This window comes from Anastrepha ludens, chromosome 4 (assembly GCF_028408465.1).
Source record: "Anastrepha ludens isolate Willacy chromosome 4, idAnaLude1.1, whole genome shotgun sequence".
NCBI lineage: Eukaryota > Metazoa > Arthropoda > Insecta > Diptera > Tephritidae > Anastrepha > Anastrepha ludens.
In genome coordinates, this window is record NC_071500.1 from 35,096,209 (window position 1) to 35,114,016 (window position 17,808).

At 37.6% G+C, this 17,808-nt stretch overlaps 1 protein-coding gene across 7 annotated transcripts in view; it reads right to left on the minus strand.

The window, feature by feature from the left end:
• Window positions 1–600: 600 nt before the first annotated feature.
• LOC128861622 (protein melted) overlaps window positions 601–17,808 on the minus strand; it is a 36,661-nt gene continuing 19,453 nt past the window's right edge. For 5 of the 7 annotated variants that reach the window (XM_054099880.1, XM_054099881.1, XM_054099883.1 and 2 more), the window contains 12 exons: window positions 16,559–16,810; window positions 14,135–14,309; window positions 13,911–14,074; window positions 13,462–13,835; window positions 13,031–13,395; window positions 12,340–12,966; window positions 8,397–8,509; window positions 7,970–8,222; window positions 4,283–4,452; window positions 4,081–4,209; window positions 1,463–1,744; window positions 601–1,373 (listed from right to left, as the gene is read on the minus strand). In XM_054099880.1, the coding sequence (XP_053955855.1) occupies window positions 1,116–1,373; window positions 1,463–1,744; window positions 4,081–4,209; window positions 4,283–4,452; window positions 7,970–8,222; window positions 8,397–8,509; window positions 12,340–12,966; window positions 13,031–13,395; window positions 13,462–13,835; window positions 13,911–14,074; window positions 14,135–14,309; window positions 16,559–16,810 (3,162 nt within the window). In that variant the 3' untranslated portion in view covers window positions 601–1,115. Of the gene's footprint in view, window positions 1,374–1,462; window positions 1,745–4,080; window positions 4,210–4,282; window positions 4,453–7,969; window positions 8,223–8,396; window positions 8,510–12,339; window positions 12,967–13,030; window positions 13,396–13,461; window positions 13,836–13,910; window positions 14,075–14,134; window positions 14,310–16,558; window positions 16,811–17,808 lie in introns of those variants that run through there. The other 2 variants (XM_054099886.1, XM_054099887.1) reach the window with 2 other exon arrangements.

Sequence of the window (17,808 nt, forward strand, 5' to 3'; positions counted from 1 at the left end):
CGTCATCCAACGCCTGCGTTGGCTAGGGCATGTCGTGCGTATGGATGAAGAAGCTCCAGCAAAGAAGGTGTTCGAGGGCGAAGTCCAAGGGAGCCGACGCAGAGGAAGACCATTGCTCCGGTGGAAAGACCAGGTGGAGGAAACCCTATGCTTGCTTGGTGTACAGAATTGGAGAAGGAGCGCGCGGAGCAGAGGCGCCTGGAGAGAGCTAGTGAGGTCGGCCGTAACTCGGTAACGGGTTGTTATGGCCACCTAAGTAAGTAAGTAAGGATCGTCTGGGGCCTTCCTTTCGGCACTTTGACGCTTAGTTTCAGGTTCATGTTGGAAACACCACGTTTCAAGTTCTCGTCTTTTCTCGCCTCTTTAATGAGGTCTTTCGAATGTTGAATTCTTAGCAATTTTTGTTCCTCAGTTAACTTGTGCGGAATATTTGGGCTTACGAAAGGTTTGTGCACGATTAATTCGGCACAAGTTATATATATGTATATGTATATATTATATCATTTTTATGACGCCAATCTTGTTTATTTTGGACCTCACGTTGTAGTGCAAAAAAGAAAACACTTAGTTTTACTTTTATTTTTAACAAAATCAGTTTTGTTTTGATGATGACCATAAACATTTTTTTTATGTAGATATGTTTTGTATAAAAAATAATGTATATCAGCATTTATTCGCTTAATTATAATAAATATTTTGTTACTTAGGTAAAAATTAAATCTCTATACTAAAAACAAACAAGATGAATCATTAAGCAGCTGCCATACAATTATTCAAAAATTAAGTACATTCCATACTTGTAAGTCATTTGCTTGTAATTGTTTGTCGAGTGTGTTTGTCGGTTGTTTATAGATTCTGCATTTTTTGTATATACTAATTATTGGAGACGAGTTAAGTGCCACATGTTTGTTATTTTTTAAATTATTTTGCTGAGCATCTTTTGCCTTTTGTCTTCTTAGAAATGTTCACCTTTTTTCATATATTCCGTATATATATGTATGTTTATACCGCTAATTATAAATATGTTGTATGCAATGTTTAATAGGTAATGTCTTTTGAAGCATGTCTTATGTTTAAATAAAAAAATCTCTATTCATTTCTGTTTTTTGTTTTGTCTAGAACGATGGCTTGCTGCTGCCTATGCCACGTGCAGGCAGACTGTTTGTTTTCGCAGTGGGGTTATCACGGGCTTGCGAATGCGCCACCACAATGCTTAGGCATTGCACCCATTCCTCGGCATTTTTTCCATCCTTGGGTTTGAGTATTAATGTCTGATCGGCGGTGAAGATCTCGAATGCTTTAGGTATGTTACGTGCACCACGCGATACCTTAACGGATCGTATTTGATTCACGTCAATGCTTTCGCCACCGCTCTGTGTGTTTGTTTGCAAGGTTTGAGAAAAGCCATAAAAGGTTTTGAAAATTAGCATAGATTTGAATTTGTGTGTACACTTTAGCTTACCGATCCTTTACAGGATAAATGTGCGCCAGAGAGCGTAAAATATCTTGTGCGCCAACGTCGAAACAGGCGCCATTTTCCTTTTTTCTCTTTCAGCTGACCTTCAATCATCGGCTGATTGCTGCCATTGAGAAAGCCAACTGCTTTATCTGGGTGATTACACAGCAAACAGCCCCATTGGTATTCCAACTCATTGCAATTTGGATTAGTTGTGTCCGTTTTGGATACTTCAAAAACGTCTAAGAAGCCAGAGTGACGCAATTCGTTGACGAGAATTTCACGATCCTTGAATAAATTGAAATGTAAATTCTACATACACTGAGTATAGCTGGTTGTTGCAATATTTTTAATGGTTACTTTTTTCAAAGACACAAACTTTACAAAAAAGATTACAAAAAATCTGAGAAAATATATAGTCTAAAAATTTATTTATCGACTTAAGTGCGAATAATTTTTCAAATTGTAAAGAAGTAGCCACTCTCCATATTACGTTGAACCAAATTGGCTACAAAACTGAATAAACGAAAAATAAAAAAAAAATTAATCCTTTTTGAGGACTCTTTTCGATTTTCCTTTAATTTGGGATTCTGATTTATTCTTTATTTTAATCAAAAATTGACGGAGAAGATGAACATTGAAAATATTGCAAACATATTAATAAAAAATAATTGTGAGATGTGCGGTAACATTATAAGTATTTTTGAATAAGTATCGGGTGTTTTTTTAGCTACATGAGCACTTTCGTATCGATCATTTTGACAGCTAGGAATAGGAACTGTGTTGACATTTCTGTTCAGTAAAATTTCGAAAGTCAACCTGAATTGTTTAACGCTTTAATTTGTGGAAATTTACTTTGAAAAACAAAAATAAATTTGTTCGTGAAGTTCATTGAGCCCACTTCTGGTTAAATGGTGAAATTGTAAAATGGAAAAAATTGATTCTCAAAATGAAGTCATCGACCTAAGTGCGAAAAAATTAATAAATTGTAAATAACATTTAAACCGAATTTGCTACAAAACTGCCTAATCGCAAAATTAAAAAATAAAATTCAATAAGCAAGATTTCCGTACAAGCAGCGAGGACAATCCCCAAGCCGTTAACGAGTCACATGTACATCACCATGTAATCCGTAGCTGCGGTGGATATATGCCGGATGTCATATTCAAAAAATAAATGCCACGAAATCATCTACCAAATTAAAATAAAGAAACAAAATTCATGCCAACAATAATTCTGTTTTGTATTAGGGTAATTGCGATTTTAGTGGAAGCGCGCACCGTGAAGTTCGCGGTTACGCAGCGCGGGAGTAGAAAAACGCGCACAGACCTGCAGCAGTCTGCTCCAGTCACTTCATACAGGAACACATAACGCAGCGCGCATTGCACACCTGTTACCTAAACCGTGCGTGCGCGCTTCCACTAAAATCGCAATATATCGAGAACTATTACAGACACCATAAAATTTTTTTTTTCAAAATAAAGGTTAAATCATAAGGAATCGTTACGTGTATAACATAAAATCTAAAAAACTGGCCAAATCAACTAAAACTTGATTCAAAAAATTTTTTTGACTTTTTTTTGGTCAAAATTTCGAAATTTTTTTTTTAACATAATACTAATTTAAACTATTGATTTTTGAAAAAAACACGGTCCCGATTTTCAACATGGCGTAGATGACTCAATTTTGAAAATTTTTCAAAATCCTTTTAGGCTGAATGTATCTTACCTAGAACTAATATTTCCCAAAGTTTCAAAGAAATCGAAAGACCACTTGCAAATCTCATATTTTCTGACGGAGTCTTACCCAATTATCATTTTACGATCTCAAGCTTTTAAAAACACCTGACACATACATACGTGGTGATGCAAAAAATTTTGATTATTTTCCTTTAGATGTCTTTAGTGAGCCATATCTGAGGCGATTAGTTGGTCGCTTAAATAAATTCATTGACAAGTTTGTGTTAAAAAATTAAGGCAAAATAGGCGATACATTCTTTAGCACCACTGCGGCCGGGTGAAAAGTTAGAGCAGGCGGCCAAATTGACGCCTGTGGTTCTTTTGCTGAAACGTAACAAAATCGACCTGTTTTTGAAGCGGAAAGCCCGTGTTAACGGTCCAGAAGGTTTTGCTGTGTGTTTTGAGGAATTGGAAAGTTATTATTCACTATAAATTGCTTCCAAGAGACCAGATAAACAATTCGGATTTCTGTTGTCAACTACTGACCCAAATTGAGGCAGGCTGCCGATCAGAAGTGCTATTTACAGATTGTCGAGACTTTTGCTCTTTAACGATGCGCCGGAAGATTCGAGAGCTTGCGCTGTATAGTTCACCCCTGAAACCAAGAGGTTATCACAGTTTCACATATTTTTCTTTTTGACACAAAACTGGACTCAAGTGAGACTTGTGGAAACGAGGTAGTGATGCTTTTTTTTTAACAATATTACCAATGGCAAACATTATTGGGCAAAACAGTGCATATTTGTTATAAATCTGATAATATTCACTACATTAGTTTCATCCTCGAAATAAAATGGGAAAATACGCAGAAGCTTTTACTTGACCTCTTAATATACATACATTTTTCTATTTGTATTAATGTATGAAATGTGCAGTATTACCAACCTTTGCATTCGGAAATTGGCAGGTAACCAATTCAGTGAAGCTGCGATTCTCGCACTTGAGTATTTGCCAAATATTTTTTAAATTACTAATACCGGGTTCCCGTGTGCTTAATACGGATTTTTCTTTTACCTAGAACGTGAATTAAACAAGTTTTTAAATTACTATGTAAATTTTATTTTTTTTACATTTTTTCTCCACTTACATAATGGCGCACTTGAAAATCCAAAAACATTAAATGTATCCAAGTTTTAGGGTTGCGCGTGCGCATCGTAAAGCAGGTCTTCGAGTACATACAATGTGGGCCACGTATCTGGCAAGCAAAATGCAGTTTGGCTACCTTTTTGGTGCGACGCTCTGCAAATTCATTCGAAACTTTTTGACGTAAATACCAGACGTAGGAGAAAGAGGAAATAAACAGCGATAGCAGTTGTTGTTCATGGTAGACAGGAGAGAGACGAGGATACATTCACAGACATAAAGAGATGAAAGACAGACATTACAGTAGTGCAGTTTGTATATAGTAAAAATATTACGAAAGAGGTGAAAATTAGAACAAACATTAAGAAATTAATAAATAAAATAATAAATAATAAAACAAGAAAAATTTAGAAAAAAGTATGAATTAGGAGATTTAAATTAATTAATGCATGCTTGGCATAAAATGGTAAAAATTATTGTAGTTCAGTATATGGATAACATAAATATAAGGGAGTAATATTATATAATAAGTAATAAGTATCATTACGTCATGGGAGGAATGGCAACAACTATTTTCAAACGGAATTTTTTGCCATTAGGAAAGTAGCAGAATGGATAATTGAGAGGAGATGAACGGGAAACAGATTGGAGTCTTTAGTGAAAGTCAGGCTGCACTGAAGAGCCTATAGAATGCAAAGCAAACCTCAAGGATTATTCAAGAATGTTATGACTTACTTTACAGGGACCAGAGCCAATAATTGGATCAGTTCTACAGTAATCATGAATTGTATCAGCGATTATGTATAAAATTTTCATAAATAGCGATGGTCCGGTCTAGAACGCTGGAGAACTGTAAAGTGTTTTGTAACAAGTTCGGACACAGAAAACTGTCGAACTTTCTTCTAAAACTTGGAAGGAAAGACGTTCGGCTAATGCTCGGTATTATAACAGGACACAATCCATGGGGTCAGTGTATGACTAGCATTGGAATTATTGAAGACCCGATTTTTCTGTCTTGCTTAGAGGAGGCGGATAGTAGTGAGCATTTTCCCTGTGAGTGTTCTGCCTTTTGCCTGGAGGATATTTTCAGTTTTCCCAAAGTATCTGGGACATTCTTACAGGACTAGCTATTACTGTTTCTGTCCCTATTCTACTGTATCTTTTGTTTTGCTACTACTCTCCTTTCTGTGGCTTCAGGCTTTTTAGCCTGAGTGTTTTAGGAGTTACTAATCTCTCGATGCTTCTTGGTTCGACTTTTTCAAATTTCAATTTTAATTTCAATATAAGGTATGAATACATCTAAAAGGGACTACCACTATGTTAATTGTACACACAAATATACCGAGTGCTCGAAGTACAGTCATTTTTTAATTACATGATATAGTTTTTTTTTGGCTGACAGTACCGAGTGTATTTCTGTCATGGAAAAGCTGCGTATAAAAAACCATCTGACGTTCGGAGGCGGTGTAAAACTGTAGGCTCCTTAATTTGAGAAATAATATCAAAATTTACACCACCAATTGAAGAAGGAGCTCAACAGATAATATATATAATGGGAAAAAAATAACATTTTTTTCTTAACGCTACCTCTAGATTTCTTCTATGGTCAAATAGATGAGGCTTTAATTTTTTTATATTATTTAATATTTATTTGGAAAATTACCATTCAATTCTTATAGCAAAAGTTGCTATTTTCCTTAACTTTGGTATAAAATGATTACCAATCGCTATTTTTTATTTTCTCTCTTTTAATTTTCCTTCACAAATGTTCAAAAAATTTTGCAAAAAAATTAAAAAAAAACCTATATAATAATTAAATTTTCTTTTACTTCATTTAAAGAATATTATATTTGGAATATTTGTGATTAAAAATAAAAAATTAATAATTGGCGCGTGCACCTCTGTTAGGTGATTGGCCGAGCTGTTTGGGGTGTGCGTCTTAATGTTGTTCTGTATATGCAATTTTTACACTGATGACTTTTCTCTACTTGAAATGTTTACTTCCACATCTTCGTGGAAGGAAATAAGCTGTTTACGCTTGAATAACTTTGAGAACTATTAGAAACTTATTTCCAAAGGGAGTGCTGTATGGGAGTTACAGCTATGGCAAAGAGTGTTATCTTACAATCGTAGCCTGGCCCATAGGTACTGAGAGTTCAGTGCCCACTGGTAAGGGTGAACATATTTATATATTATATTTTTGTCCATTGTAATGAGGGCTGAAAATTGATTGGCATTGTAGGAAACCACAGAGTACTGGTTTGCAGGTCCTTCCATTTTAAATTGGATTAGATGACCCTAGATGAAACTCAAGATGTACAATAGCCTCTTCTGAGATACCTGTTATTAGATATCTAAAGTCGAAAAGTTCCCCGCAAGCCATTTTGTTACCACGAAAGTTGCCAGTCACTCAACGCTGTGACATTGAGGTAGAATCTTTGCACTATTTTATATGGCTCCGTGCCTATTACAGAGGAAAGATCAGTACAAAGTGAGGACTATTTTACAAGCTACTTAATGAACTAGGCTGAGTCTGGAAACTATCGTGAAACCAGCTCAGTAGAAGAAAACACTTACGTGCGTATCAACGAGAATTGCAGCCGAGGGTGAAATCAGTAATATTGGCTCACCACATCACATTTAAAATGTATCAGTAATGTACACGCAATTTGAATGAGTTTTGAACAAAGATTTCGGACTAGTCGTTTAAAAAGTCCAATTAATTCTTGCGGTCCGATTGGAGGCAACCTACTGAGTGGATGGTTATCGCGTCTCACTTTGAGCCAAAAATGAGACCTGAAAATGGAGCTAACAGGATGCGCTCTTGCGAAACCAGCTGAGTCAGCCATATGAATGAAACTGTTTTGCATAAATAAAGGGAATATTGAGCCTTGATACTGTCTTACAATGAAAGAACCTACTGTTTTACACCGCCTTCGAGTATTAGATGGGTTTCATGGCAGAAGCGCACCCAGAAGTTTGCAACTGGCTGCCACGAAAAGAGCGCTGTTAGAAAAAACGTGTTTCTACAGATACACATAATATCATGAACTTAGTGGTCTTCCAACTCCGGGCCAGCCAAATGGTAGTCACAAACTATATATATATGTATATATATAATTGGCGCGTACACCTTTTTCGGATTTTTGGCCGAGCTCCTCCCCCTATTTGTGGTGTGCGTCTTAATGTTGTTCCACAAATAGAGGGACCCATAGTTTCAAGCCGATTCCGAACGGCAATATTTTTATGGGGAGCTTTTTCATGGCAGAAATACACTCGGAGGTTTGCCATTACCTGCCGACGGGCGACCGCTATTAGAAAAATCCTTTTTTTAATTTTGGTGTTTCACCGAGATTCGAACCTACGTTCTCTCTGTGAATTCCGAATGGTAGTCACGCACCAACCCATTCGGCTACGGCGGCCAACCACCACTTTTTTAAAAGTGGTCACCCTTCCTGGCAAATGCCATAAAGAAACAGTATTGTAAGTAAATTTCTAAACTAGAAAAAAGTTATTTCTTCCAAGCGTATCCGTGCGCTATTAAGACCCTATCACTTTATATAATATAATAGTTTATATAATATTTAAATTAAAATTGCAAATACTTATCTATACTTCGTACTTTTGTCTTAGTTGTTATTTTTACAAGTCATTGTCAAAATTTTAATTGTTTCAAATAAAATATGCTTACCTTCAATGCTACAGCGCGTTGGCGGTGGTAGCGACTGTGACACCTCATCCATGTACGATTTAATCGAACCGAAGTGCTTTTCGCAAAATTGCTGCACTGGGTCACGCATGATCTGATAAGGCTCAAATGTGCTCATACGTTGATCCAAAATGCAACTATTATTTGCGTTGAGTAGTGTACGGCTGGTGTTGTTGTTGTTTCGACGTGGCGTCATGTTGGTTGTTGGTCCGGAGACGATCACTTCGTGTGTACTCTGCGAGAAGGAAGAAATTTTAGAAGCGTTTACCGGTTGCGTATGAGTAACATTTCATCTAGCCAAACGCTTTTCATGCATTACTCATACGCCATGTTGCACAAAGTGGTTAGTGAGTTTAGGGGCGTGTGTGGTTGTAAGTTTGTGGGTGTGTGCGATGCGTGTGTGACTTACATTTCCGTTCACGGGCAGCTTCATGACAGACTTTTGATTACCGTTATTCTGTTGAGGCAACGCCGGCGATGCGTGATGCACTGATACCGGATTTTGTGGTATGGAAATGGAACCTGTAGGGGAAAATATTTTGTGAGTTGTCATTAAATGAAATCGTTTTAATTTCATTTCTAATATTTTTGTATATATATTTTACTAGTTTTGTTAAGTTTATTATTAATTTATTATGACTTATATAAAGCCTTTCGAAACAAGTTTCTTTGTAACCTTCAGCTTCATACAGTTACTAGATTACTCCTCCATGGTAATTTTGTATAGTCCCACAGCTAGAAATTTACCCTATGTTTGTGGCTACAAGTATAGGGGCTTGCGGGGCGAAATTAAATAAAAAAAAGAGGTTGTCTGTAAAGTCGGTTTACTGACGATAGTTTAACGTGACAACGTCATAAGAAAACACTGATGTAATGGTTGCAATTTTCAAAACAAAATTTTAATTTTATTTGTTTGATAGATATTTTGTATGAATATAGAGGAGGAGGTAAATGGAATTGCAATGGAATAGGTCAAGTTACATTTACACAAACGTGCAAAATGACGAAAAATTATCAAATTCATGAAAGATATCTTCAATTTCGATTGTGCATCAGACGTTAATAAGTAAACAACACTAAGATGCACCATCATCGATTTGCCTTTTTCAAGACTCCTTACACTTGAAACACTCCCTTTCATATTTCCTACTTTTCCTCTCATCGCCCTATTCTCAACAGAGAAATGGTTCATTACCATGCACACAGGAAGAAGGCATATCAAGTACAAGTATGTGAATTTATATACAAATGCGCATATATCATACATACATATACATCTATATATATAAAAAGAAGTTACATTTCCTTGGTAATCTTATAACTCAAGAACGGGCTCACCTATCCAAAACAAATTTTTAGGCTTTGTTTGGACTATTCAGTAGATGGTTTGTGTTTTAAAATTTTAAGAATCGGATACCAGGGTCTCGAGAAATAGGCCAAAACGTGAACCCGGGTAACCCTAGGATGTGTTTGTACAATATGGGTAGCAAACGGAAGCTGTTGATGATTCTATAGTATAGAGTATTTTTGATGCCGCTCCGTGACTAGGGTCTCGAGATATCGCCCAAAATGTGGACCCCGATAACTTAAGGATGTGTTCGTACAATATGGGTAGCAAATGGGAGCTGTTGATGATTTCTATAGTATAGAGTATTTTTCATACCGTTCCGTGACTAGGGTCTCGAGATATAGAACAAAACGTGGACCCGGGTAACCATAGGATGTGTTTGTACAATATGGGTAGCAAATGGAAGCTGCTGATGATTCTATAGTATAGAGTATTTTTGATGCCGCTCCGTGACTAGGGTCTCGAGATATCGGCCAAAATGTGGACCCCGATAACTTAAGGATGTGTTCGTACAATATGGGTAGAAAATGGAAGCTGTTGATGATTTCTATAGTATATAGTATTTTTCATACCGTTCCGTAACTAGGGTCTCGAGATATCGCCCAAAATGTGGACCTCGATAACTTAAGGATACGTTCGTACAATATGGGTAGCAAATGGAAGCTGTTGATGATTTCTATAGTATAGAGTATTTTTCATACCGTTCTGTGACTAGGGTCTCGAGATATAATCCAAAACGTGGACCCGGGTAACCCTAGGATTTGTTTGTACAATATGGGTAGCAAATGGAAGCTGCTGATGATTCTATAGTATAGAGTATTTTTAATGCCCCTCCGTAACTAGGGTCTCGAGATATAGACCAAAACGTGGACCTGGATAACCCTAGGATGTGTTTGAACCATATGAGTATCCATTTCGGCAAAAATGTAAAGCAATTATGGATTTAATTGTGAAATTATATGTATTTGGGGAGGTGCGTTGCCATATGTACTCCATCGAATGGTAGAAAAGGGGATTGCCGCACGCACATATACTAATTTGGCTGGTACATAAAATAACTCCGGATCAAATCGATAGCCTTATATCAGCTTAAATTCCTAACCACACTGCTGGTCCTGGGTTATTTCAAGTTGTCGTTATATATTACATTTCCTTGGTAATCTTATAGCTCAAAAACCGCCGAACCGATTGACACAAAAATTTTAGGGTTCTTTTCTATCTTTAAGGAGGAGGTTTATGTGAAGTTTGGTTGAAATCGGTGCAGCCGTTCCTGAGTTATGATATTTTATGTGAGTAATGGTTTCCTCTCATACGAAATGCCTGTATGGGAAAAACAATAACAAATACACAGCCGCTTATGAGCGTTTCTGTTGTACTGTTGTGGTTGTAAGTGTATTATGTTAATATTAATTTTGGGCGAAAATATAATAAAAACTGGAGCATTCAAGGAACTGGAAAAACATTTTTAACTTTATTTATTTTAGCATAATTTATTTAGCGTAAAAAATTGAAATGGAAATTATAGGATCAAAGTTTAATTACAAGTTTTTATCGACTCTTTCACCTTACCTGTATATAGGTGACCACCACAATTAAATTTTAAAAAAGTACAGAAAAGGCTATTGTGACATCTTTAGAAAGTATGTTGAATGAAAAAAATCAACTAATTCAACTGTTTAAACATTTTACGAGTTCTATAAAGAAAACTTAATATGAAAAATTTCTTGCGATATAAAAAAAACATTTTATGTATGGTGGTGCGAAGCCCACTGGGTAATGCTAGTACATATATATGCTCACTCAAGTACGACAGAGCCAAATGTCGAACGTTGCCGAACGCAGGGACCGATTGTGCTCTTTGTCGTTCGTTCCGCGCTCTCGCTTGCAGTTCAAGCACATTAGCTTACATTTGCTTGCGTACGGAATAGATTCGTATATTTGATATGTCGATATGACTTGTATGCATATTTACATATAGATTTGTTCTTTTTGAAAATTGCGCGAAATTGTATATGTATATGCATGTTTATATACATATATTAGTATACAACATATCTTATAAGGTATGTGGTAAATATTACCATACATTTTTTCCTTCATATAATTATAATAAAAAAATTAATAATAATAACATTAAAATAACAGGTATTATTAACAAACTTGGTTTTATTTTAAATTCTTCAAGTAAATCAAATTAATAATAATCAATAAGAAGGCATATCCAAATACAAATACGTGAATTTATATATGTACATATGCGCATATACATACATATATACGCTCACTTAAGTAGGAGAGAGCAAGATGTCGAACGTTGCCGTTCGTTTGCTTTGTTCGTTCCGCGCTTTCGCTTGCAGTTCATTCAAGGTAACGGCAATGAGCAAGGTAACGACAAATGAGCAAGGTAACGACACATTTTTTCGTGCGTGCAGTCGGCTAAATCGAATTATAAGACGTTATACGTTATCACGTCAAAAACTATGCCGCGAATCCGAGAGGTCTAATTTTCAATTATTTTATTGCCACACCATCTGGCTCTATTAACTTCAGCAGTAATCTAGGATTGGTTTGACTTTGAGAACATTGGTCGATTGCGGCTTCAGAATACTCCAGTCTTCATATGAAACCCTTGTAAAAAGTCAGTAGTAAGGCTTTTCCCATTAATAAAGGTGACAACAGATACCTGCTTTCTTATCTTGGAAGCTAGTACTACAAACTAACAGATTAGACGATCTTTTATTTTCTACTTTCAAGAGTTAGGGAACTTTGGCTAGCCATGTCTTTGTACAAGTCATAGGCTCGATATTGAATAGCCTTTTTTCATACTAATCGTGGGAAGACATCCGCTCAAAGGAGTGTTTATTTCCACAAATTCAGTTAGGAATATAATGTATTAATTTTTTTAAATAAAATAAATGAAAATTTTATAAAAAAACACTCCAAAATCAGTCCACATTTGATTTTAAGAATTTCCTCACTTTCACGCCCAGTTTTCTTCACTCACCAATGGATTGATTTAGTGCATCAGTGCTGTATTTTAGCAACGCAGTGCTCGAGTTGAGCAACGTAGTGGGACCTTGCGAGTGTGGCCTTACTTTAGTGGGCGATGTGGTCACTGTGACGCCACCCGATGTGACTTGTGTCGAAGGAATACCCCATTTGTTGTGACCCGTAATAATGACATTATTGCTCAAAGGCGGTACAGGCGTCACATAACCTGGACTGCTGGGGCTGGTTGGTATTTTGGGTGGGGCTCCCGCACCTACTGTTGTTGTGCTGGCGCCTGTGCTCGTTTGCACTACTACATTACCGCTCGATTGCGAATTGTTGGCATTGTTAGAGCAGGACCCACCATTCTGATTTATATGCTGCGACGAGCTAAGTCGCGTCATGCTCTTGTGAAGGCCACCCACCGAACCGCCTGCAACATTCAGACGTGTCATGCTGCGATGTGTATTTCCGGTTGGATGTAGGCGGCCAGTGCTGCGCGAATCGCCGAGTTTGACGCGCCGCGTGTAGCCGGCATGTGGGGGAGTGGGTGGCACTGGAGGGCCCCCAGCCACAGCTGCAGCATTGTTACTCTGGTGTATGACAGTTGTGTTAGTGTTGCCAGCAGTTGTTTGTGCTGTAGCTAAATACAAGATTTTTAATGAATCAAAAACGTATTTTAAATTTAATTAATTTAATTTGCTTACAAATTTTTAAGTTGCCGCTGAGTAGTGCCTTGCGGCTAATATCCTTTGGGCTACTCGGACTGCTGCGACTCTTATTTTTGCTTTTGGGCAGGCGCCCTGTGGTGGCAGTGGTCGTTGCTAGCGAAACGGTAGTAGTGCTGGAGGCTGGATCGCCAGTGATTGGTATCGATGTGGCTGAGGCATTGGAAGCATTATTACTACTATTACCTGCAACGGTATTGAGTACTGTAGCCACCACTGCTGCAGCAGCTGTGGGCGTGGGTGGCGGTGGATCAGTCGGGCTGTTCAGGTTCACGATTGTTACGCCACCGGAAGTCTTATTGCTAACATCCATGTTAATGTCTGACGAGGAAAGTTTCTGTTGACTAAAAACAAATGAAATCAGCTTACTTGTTCCAAACAACAAAAACTGTATGTATTCCATTGCTTACCTTAGTGCATTCTTCTGGCGAACGCAAGCGAGCACCTTATCGGTAAACAGTACGGGAAACGATGAGCATAGCTTGGTAGCTTCTTGCAGTAAATTCGTCTGTGATGTGCGGTCAGCATGTGGCAAGTGTTCTAAAACAAAATCAAGTGCGTTCTGGGCATGCACCTTATTCGTACGTCCGGCCGAGGCGAGTATTTGTGCAGCCAATGAAATCGTATTTGGGTTAGCTTTGCTGGCCGCTTTAATTTTCTCGCTATGTTCCACGATTAGTAGTGGACGCTGTTCCGAGATTTTAAGTAAAGTCTGCATTGCTATTGTGGCAGTTTCATTGTCGAACAACAATTCGCATAGGCGTGGTACGCAACTCTCTAATACCTAAATGAATGTCATTTGAAGGGAATTATTGCATACATTTTGAACTATGCTGTGAGTAATCGGGGTTTTTCTTACCGCAGGTGTCTTTTGTGCAATTAGCAAATAAAGTTGAAGCACTGCTAATTTTTCTTGTGAGTCACATTGTGGCAGTAATGCTACTAGTAGTGGTGCATGTGGAGACACTTCGTCCGGGGAGACTTCGTAAATTTGCGAAAGCACGCGTAATAACCCAAAATTACCTACGAAAAATGTGTAATTAAGAAATTTATATTTTAACTGAAAAAATTGCTTTGCCTTACCGGACATAATAGAGTCCATAATTGATGACACATGCGGACTAAGCAGGTAAGCATAATCGATAGCCGCCAACGAAAGGTAACTCGCCAAATTTCGAGACAATTCTCGATTGCCTTTTGGCAGAAATTGGACTGCCACCGGCAGCGAGATTTTCATCACTTCCTTTTTATCATAGTTCTGTAAGTAGTTATATTAGCTGTTATAGTTATATTATAGAGAAATTTAAATCTTAGCTGATCACAATAAAGTCTGAGGCTTTAGTAAAACAGTGAAAATAAATAAATAAGCAATGGACGCGTGCACTTCTGTTATCTGCTTGGCCGAGCTTCTTCTCCTATTGTTCCACAAATGGAGGGACCTACAGTTTTAAGCCGGCTCCGTACGGCAAACTGTTTTTATGAGGAGTTTTTCCATGGCAAACGGAGGTTTACCATTGCTTGTCCAGGGGCGAAAACTTCATCAAAAACTTCGTAATTTTGCAATTACAAGCATTAATAAATATCATCTACGAGGTGCTCCCTTTCAAGCTTGAATTTGAGCTTCCGACACTTTTAGACACTGCAGTGTTTTCCAAACGGACACAGCCGCTGAGATAAGCAGGCCACTCTTGAGATGGTTTCTTGTAATATGAGGCTTCCCTTGCCTGTCTGCAGTCTTACAATGGCGTGTGAGGAATTATAGCCCTTCTGATCTTGGGTAGTAGAGAGAACGGACTACGGCCACGGTTAAATCCTAGCTGACACTCCGGAGCTTACCAGATTGGTGGACTATGCAGCCCTGCTTACAATTACCATTAAATTGTTCACGACCCTCCAACCATCAATGGAAGAGCAGGACCGGGACGATGTAAGACCCATGTATATACAGACGGAGGTGTATATTCCGAACATCTGGATGTTCTGATGGCAATAATAAAAGAAGTGATACTACTATAGTGCGATGCGATACCCGTAGATGATATCTACAGTTTCACTGATAGCCAAGTGGCAAAAAAAAACTCTGACAAACCAGTCGAGAACCTCTAAAGTAGCCATGAAAAGCAGCCCATCTTCTAACGAAATGCCCGAGTCATTTCACCTAATGGTAGCATGGGTGTTCTCGGATATCGCGACATTGAGGGTAACTGCAGGACCGATGAAGTAGCGAAACATGGCACTAGGTTGACTGATGAGTACGCAGACAACGACATAGGCATGCACTTATAGACATGTAAGTTACTTATCTTTGAGAAAATTTTAAAGCAGCGAATGAAAGATGGCGTAATAAAATCACCTGCAGGATCGCCAGACAATTGTGGCCGACACTCAGTGCTAAACGCACAGAATTGCTGTTAAGCCAAAATAAGCAGTCTTAGCATACTGGTTTCAGTTATAACGCGGCCCTACCAAATGGCCAGATACGCCCAGAGAATGGGTGTGCATACACAGTTTAGGTAAACAATTTTACAATGAATTGGAAGATCTCACTCTTGTAGAAATCCGGGATTTTCTAAAAGTTTTGAGAGGTACACACTGGTTTAAGAACAAGCTCCTCACCTGGCATCACAATGGGTTATGTACCTAAGTGTGTGCCACAGTGGACAACCGCTTCAACCTAACCTAACCCAACATTATAGAAGCAACAGGGCTTTGGAGTGTTGAAAACATTACCATTCCTTAAACTCATTTTAAAATTTCTAACTCGATTGGAATTTGCAATCATTATCCGAAAAGCTCAGCCAGTTTTTTGAGTCATGTTGTTGTTATTTACTTTCAGACGCCGTTTTTTATTTTATTTTTTTTTTTTTCAGCAATAAGTCCATTGTACAGAACCCGTGTTCTGTTTTTAATTTTCTTTAAATCTACCCGACCTCCGAAGAAAATGGTCTCTCTCAGCCTGCCAAGCTCGCTTGTGGGTTGAAGTATCCTGTCTGCTAACCGTAGCTTTGATTGCTTCAGAAGAGAGTATCAGATGGGCCCGTGGCCAAAGAAGTCAGCCTCAGAGCCCACGCTAGCTAAAGAGTCAGAGGACTCTCGGGATCCATGTTAGCATGAGTATATTATGTCTACCGACATAGTTCAGCCTGGATTTATAAGACTCAACTACCCTTGAAGTGGTTGGAGGGCTGTCTAAGACTTTGCTATCACTGCACACACATACAGATCTGCCTCTCCACCTATTTTCTACAATAAAGTTCATTACTTCTTGAACGCAAATTGCTTCTCACAGGATTCACTAGGTCTGACAATCGCTACATCTGCACAAACCGCGAACAAAAAACTAAATGTTAATTAAATACTTTGGAAATGTTTAGTTCTTTTCTATTTAAAAATACTTAATTAGTTATTAATAAAAATTCCTTCATGTATTTAAGGACTTTGAAGCCAATTCTCCTCAACCTACCTTTAGAACTTTGAAGTATTTATTCAACTACACATAGAACTTACCAAAAATATACTTGAAATAATATCAGCGGCGATTTTCGCATGTGGCGGATCCTCTTTGCCTGATCCAGCCGGCTGGAGATTCCAAAGTAAGCAAGTTCTCAACAAATCTACCAATGCGGCGCAGTAACGTTCTGCAGTTTTCGTTTCACGTATGCAAGAGAGCACACGCGTAACGCAAATCTCCACCACCGATTGATCATTATTGTTTTTGAGATAGTCTAAATGTGAGATAATCGGACTGATGTCAGAGAGCTGTACAATTGAATAAAGGAAAATAAGTAATTAATTTTTTATTATTCTTTTAAGAAGTTGTATCGTTATTTATACACATATGGACTCATACATGTACCTTGCAAAAAATTGTACGACTAATCTCAAAAAGAGTATTCCGGGACTAATCTCCATGGGGTAAAATTGGAATTTAGTTCGACAATTTCGAAGTTTAAGAGTAACATCGCATAGAAGAAAATATAAATAAGCACCCTACCCACAAATGGCGACAGTGGCACAATGTGCAGACTACAGCTTGAGCTTCTGAATGCGCTGGTTCGGTTTTGCTCTTGGTTGTGTAAATTTTTCAAATCAAATATGAAGTTGTTTTGCAATATTAAAAAAATAATATAATACAATGAATATTGGTTTTGGGAAAAAGAAATCCCTTTTTTTTCGGTAGATGGCTGTAATGATTGATATCTCGTAAAGTATCGATCAAACAAACTAAAGTTTATGCTCGTTGTAAAGGTGACATTTGACACTAAAAAATCGTTTACTGTTTCTTATTCATTTCATTCAGTTGTGAGTTGCAGGGTGTTAACAATGAAAGTCATAAAAGAGAAAATTGGGTACACTTTAAAGTTTTTCTTTAAAATGCAAGTAAGGCCTAGAATGGTGTTTATGGCGGTTTTGTCGATTCTAGTCCGGCATTTTTGAGTTTAAGGAAAATATCAGTAATGTTGATAAAATCACAGGAATAATCGAAGTTGACCGGTATGTTAATAGTCGCAGCATTGTTCAGTAGCTAAATATCGACCATAAAACAGTTTTAAACCATTTGCGCAAAAATTTTACGCAAAAATAATGGATTTCTTTTTTCCCCAATCTAATATTAAAAATTACCAAGTATTTAGAATACAAAAAAAAAAAATAAGAACATCGCAAGATTTGAACAACGCACATCAAGTGTGGTCCATCAATGCTATAGTCCACTGGCTATTGCATTCAGCAAAAAAAATAGTCAAATTACAGTTTTG